The sequence below is a fragment of the Schistocerca piceifrons genome, chromosome 8, assembly GCF_021461385.2.
Source record: "Schistocerca piceifrons isolate TAMUIC-IGC-003096 chromosome 8, iqSchPice1.1, whole genome shotgun sequence".
Taxonomy (NCBI): Eukaryota; Metazoa; Arthropoda; class Insecta; order Orthoptera; family Acrididae; genus Schistocerca; species Schistocerca piceifrons.
Window position 1 is genome coordinate 223,026,433 of NC_060145.1, and position 6,000 is coordinate 223,032,432.

The following is a 6,000-nucleotide window of genomic DNA, read 5'->3' on the forward strand; positions in this document are numbered from 1 at the left end:
TAGCTTACAAAGAACTTGGAAAGTCCAATCTAGAATATTGCTAGAGAGTATGGAACCCACAACAAACAGGACTAACAGGGAATACTGAACACATACAAAAGAGGTCAGCATGAATGGTCACAGATTTGTTGGAGCCATGGGGGAGTATCACAGTGAAGTTGAAGAACCTGAACTGGCAGACACTTGAAGACAGATGCCAACTATCCCACTAAAGCCTACTTAAAAAGTTTTAAGAAACAGCTATCAGTAAGTGATCTAGGAATAATCTACAACCAAAAAAACAATTCTTCCAGCACTCCATACATGAATGTAAAGGAAAAAGCCGTAATATGCGATAAAGTGGAAGTGCCTCTGCCATGCAGTTCATAGATGTTTGTAGAGCAATTCTTGAAGATTTAAATGTAGTAGTAGATGAAGATTTAGAGTTTCCTACTTTAGATATTGCCCTCCCCCCCCCCCCCCCCCCCCCGCCCCCGAATGATGACTTTGTTACCTAATGTGACCGTAGCCAAAATTTATAATGTAAGATGATTTTAATGTACATATGGAGGAAAAAGACAGATTTAGGCCTAAATTATTTGTGGCAGGTTACTACCCAACCTGAGATAATACCTGTCCAGAAGCTATTATGCAGCTCAATACAAACACCAGTTGCAGTCAGTCTAATATTACTAGGCATGCAAGGCATGTGTTCAGTAGTAAAATCATCGAAAAGCAGTATCAATAATAAGATCATATCGAAAATGCATTATCATTACTGACTGGCAGAAAAAAATTGAGGGGACATAGCAAGTGATGCATTCAAGTCTGTCTTTCAACTCTTTAGAAATAAATTTAATCGTACTTGCCAACAAGTACCTAAGTGGCATCCCACATGCAAACTAAGTGACAAATTAAAAAATAACCAAGAAAACAATGATAAATAGTCTCTCTCTCTCTCTCTCTCTCTCTCTCACACACACACACACACACACACACACACACACACACACACACAATTCTTCTTAAAATTCTGTTACCATAGGGCACAATGTTCAATAATTTATCCAGTTAAGGAAATGTTCCAGTACTATTATTGTAGCTATGTGGCAAGCATACTTACTCTCCACCAGATGACTTCCTTCTCCCTCCTATGTTTTTCTCTCTGTGAACTTGTTGATGGTGTGAATGTTTCTCTGACGACTTCTTAGATTCTCCACTATGTGTCTTTTTATTCTGTTGCTGGTGAGAAACACCAAGTTTGGGGACAACATAAGGTAAAACAGAATCTAGAAGTCCTTCCTGGATAACTTCATTGAGTTTACGTTTCATCAAGTGCTCCATATTCTTGCACCCGTCTAACAGTCTTTTGTTTGCGATTAATTCACTTATAGCATCTTTCCTGTTCTTTTTAAGTCTCTCCAACGGAGAGCATGACGCATTATCAATTGTCTGTATCTTCTTTTCGTTTTCAGTCTTAGTTTCTTCTTCGATATTTTCTTCAGAGCTTTCTTTATTTAGCTGAACACGTTTCGGAAGCTCCGGGTAGTTTAAGCCCATCAACGTAGATACAAGTTCATTTGCAGCAACCTCTTGCCAGTCAATTGCTACATCAGTTGAATTACCATTAACATTTTCGTTTATTTGGTAGGCCGTTCGAAGAAAACAGAGAAAATCTTTGAATGATATTTCTGTGCAAGCTCTTTTATCATTTCTGTTGCTGTGCTTGGACCCAATACCTTTTCTATTGGAAATACTTGCTTGGGAAAAGCTTTTGGACTTCGAAGTTGCCGAAGTTGTATTGTCGGTATTTATCTTCGCCATTGTGCGTAACTGTGAAAACCTGCGTTTTTAAGTCTTTTATAACGCATTCTTCAAAATACGTAATGTCATCTGCAACGGTAAAAGAAATGAGACAATGAATGATAATGCAGTTTTATTCGTACCATGCGTTCCTTCGTATGCTAATATCGCCTCGTGCTTCGTTGCTGGGTTAATATTACAAAGACTCGTAACTGTGTCATACTATCTGAACGTTAGTTACCTGAATCGATGAACAGTCCAGAAATAACACAGAGACCAGAAAGTTTCGAACACAAAGTAACTCACAGTGTCTCCGGATTCCTTACTTGTTTGTTTTGTATTGATCGCTTTTAGCATCCGAATGTTACAACTAGGTACACGTCTCATTTATTTCTGATTGTTTGTTATGGAAACCGTAGGTAAGGTAACGGGACAGTTTGATGCGCTTGGTTCTCCTCAACTGCCCACGTTCTCAGCGGAAATTAATTTTGCGATTTGAAAATTTTAAATTAATTAATCGAAATGCCAGCGCCGTTATATAAAATGTAATGATAGAACCGAATCACCCGTATATGTTCTGTGCGTTACAGTCATAGTCTCCATTTTTTTCTTCGCAGTCTGCCGTGTCTCGACTATTTGCGTGATTCACGGTACGACAGTTTTTTTTTAAATAATGGTTGGAATCAATAGGACTTTAATAAGGTATTCTAAAGGTGCATATGCATCTCTACAACTTTCCGTGCGCACTTGACGCATGCGGCCTTCGCAGGAAGAGACAAGGAGGCGCATACACCAGTGTCAAGCAATACATGCCTCTGATTTGTGCGCACAGGTGACAGTTACACGTACAGTACTCTTGGTGCTGTGTTTTGCTGCGTCCCGTTTTTAAATAGTATTTCGCACACAAGCAAATCTGTCTTTGCGTTAGCACTTTGGCCGAGTTGTGTAACAAGCAACACAGTATTAACCTGTACTTCCTTTTTTCTGGATAGTTAAATCTGTGGATTATAAAGACTGAATGTAGCTAATTAATTGTCAATAGTTCCTCACAAATAAGACTAAACTGGAAACCACAGGGGCAAATCAGAACAAAATAAAAAGCCTTCGGTTATACTTCTAAAGAGAACATATTAAAGAAGAGGAGTGATTCTGGGGCCTTCGACGTGCTGAAGCCGTTCTGCTTGCTTTGTTACTTTACTAGCCGTTTTCATTCATGAATAGTTGTGACGACAGGGGCAGAACAAAAACACCGAAAGCTCTAGCAGAAATATGCAGCCACATAAAATAATTTTTTATTTAAAATGTAATCGGAAACCCAACATCTAATAATGTCTGGTATTACTTCATTAGCCAGCATGCCAACAAGCAGTACTTGTCTGTTGCATATCATATACTGCAGAAACTGCTGCCCTCTATGCTTCACAAATTTCAACTGTCGTCGTATCTGGCTAAGGTCTATTCTGTGTCGAAAACGCCACGTTAACGTCGGCTGACAGAAGCAATGGCACTACAATGAGGCAAACTATACGAGTGATTTCGCGGTAGACTGACGTCAGAGTGACACCGATATCGGTCAATTCCGCCAACGACTGGCATCAGCCGAAGACGGCCGATCGTTTCAAAACAGTACTGCGCTACGTGCGCGGTCATGATGTAGGTGATATCAGTGAAATTCAAATCAATTTTTTTTGTCACAATGGCCGGCATGACACGCCACGAAACATGAACTGTGAGAAACTGATAAGATTAGTCAAAGGCAGAATTTGTGGTATGCTGAGCATAAAAAATATCATAACTGGCTGGGGTACAGTTCGGAATCTGTGGAATAAAAAGGCAGGTTTACTGGAAACCACAAGTGGACAATATCTATATCAGAAATTTTAGATGTGGATTATAACCTGCAAAAATGATTTGTTCAAGTGAAAAGGAGGGCTTATATTTTGCTGTAAGTTACTGTACTGGGTCTTTTTGGGTTTTGGCATGTGAACATCAACTGTCGGCAGATTATTATTACTGTTTACCGGCATTATTTTTATGGCAATAGAGTGGTGATTCTGTTACATGAAGTGGTTTCCAAATGTCGTTACGTACTTGTTTCTACTTTATAATGTTTTAGGTGTCCAGAGTATCTGCCACTGAACTTTGTTTGTCTTTCACGTGTATACCGAATGGCAATCATCGAAGGTTAATTGACGTATGCCTGCACAACGTTAAATAAATACAGCAAAACAGATTTCGAGTAGGCCCTTATTTGTAGAGGTATGAATCGAGCTCTATCAAAAAATCCGATTCCAACATTAAAGATGCAGTCCTGGTTAAAATAAAGCTAGAAGTGACACTGCTTATAATGTCCACAGTCGGTAGAGATGTCGGGGTCGAGGCGAAGTTGAGTCCTTTCTCGAGCACCGACATTGCTGCGTCATTGATCGTTTAGATTAGATTAGATTAGTTTTCGTTCCATAGATCCGTGCTGAGGAGATTCTCGTGGATGTGGAACATCTCTTTTTTTTGTTTTTTTAAGCTGAAATAACACTACTAATAGTATGAATATATACAATACATCATTTGTTTCTATTAAAAAATTCGTCAATGGAGTAGAAGGAGTTGGCCACTAGTAAGTCTTTCAGGCTCCTTTTAAACTGATCTTTATTTGTAACTAAATTTTTTATGTTTACTGGCAAATTATTGAAGATGAGTGTTCCTGAGTAGTGGACCCCTTTTTGAACTAAAGTAAGTGCTTTTAAGCCCTTGTGCAGATCATTTTTGTCCCTGGTATTGTATGTATGAACTGAGCTGTTTGTTGGAAAAAGAGATATATTATTTAGGACAAATTTCATTAATGAGTAAATATACTGAGAGGCAGTAGTTAGTATACCCAGTTCTTTGAAGAGGTTTCTACAGGACGTCCGTGAATTTACTCCACAAATAATACGTATTACACGCTTTTGGACTCTGAAAACTTTTGTTTGACTTGAAGAGTTACCCCAAAATATTATACAATATGACATTATGGAATGAAAGTAGGCAAAGTATGCAAGCTTTTTCATTTTTATGTCTGCTAACACTCGAATTGCAAATACAGATTTGTTAAGGTGTTTCTGCAGTTCTGTGGTGTGCTCTTCCCAACTGAATTTATTATCAAGTTGTAATCCCAGGAATTTAAGACTGTCAACCTCTTCTATCTGCTCTTCTTCGTATTTTATGCATATGCTGGGTGGAAACCTCTTACAGGTTCTGAATTGCATATAGTGTGTCTTTTCGAAGTTTAATGTCAGTGAGTTGGCTTTAAACCATTTATTAATATCCATGAAAATATCATTAGCAGATCTTTGTAGAACTACACTTGACATACTATTTATTGCAATACTTGTGTCATCTGCAAACAAAACGAACTCTGCTTCTGGCAGTGTAACTGATGAGAGATCATTAATGTACACAAGAAAAAGCAATGGCCCTAAGATGGATCCTTGTGGGACACCACATGTAATTTCTTCCCTTTCTGATGATGACTGATGACTTAATTCACTAGTCCCTTGCACTGACACCCTTTGTTTCCTATTAGAGAGGTATGACTTGAACCATTTTGCAGCACTGCCCGTGACACCATAGAATTCTAATTTACTTAAAAGGATGTTGTGATTCACACAATCAAATGCCTTTGACAAATCACAGAAAATACCTGCTGCTTGTAATTTGTTATTTAATGAATTAAGTACATTTTCACTGTAGGTGTAAATAGCCTTCTCGATATCAGAACCCTTCAGAAATCCAAACTGTGTTCTTGATAATATGTTATTTGTGGTCAGATGGTTGAGCAGCTGCCTGTACATTACTTTTTCTAAAATTTTTGAGAATGCTGGCAAAAGTGAAATCGGTCTGTAGTTTGATGGTATCTCTTTATCCCCTTTCTTGAATAGAGGCTTAACATCTGCATATTTTAGCCAGTCAGGAAATGTCCCAGTTATAATTGACTGGTTACGCAAGTAACTTAGAATTGTACTAAACTCACAAGAACATGCCTTAATTAACTTTGTTGATATTTCATCGTACCCACTAGAATGCTTTGTTTTTAAAGATTTTATTATGGAAGTTATTTCTTTTGGTGAAGTGAGTGATAGTTTCAGATATTCAAGGGCATTCTTTACTGATCCCGAAAGTCCCATTCTATCAGTAACGGATATAAAGTACTTGTTAAATAGATTTGCCACACTATGCCCA

General features: G+C 38.1%; 1 protein-coding gene across 1 annotated transcript in view; it reads right to left on the reverse strand.

The window, feature by feature from the left end:
- Window positions 1-1,803, reverse strand: part of LOC124712225 (SANT and BTB domain regulator of class switch recombination-like) — a 138,350-nt gene extending 136,547 nt beyond the window's left edge. The window contains exon 1 of the mRNA XM_047242519.1: window positions 1,103-1,803. Within this exon, the coding sequence (XP_047098475.1) occupies window positions 1,103-1,803 (701 nt within the window). The remainder of the gene's footprint in view (window positions 1-1,102) is intronic.
- Window positions 1,804-6,000: the final 4,197 nt, after the last annotated feature.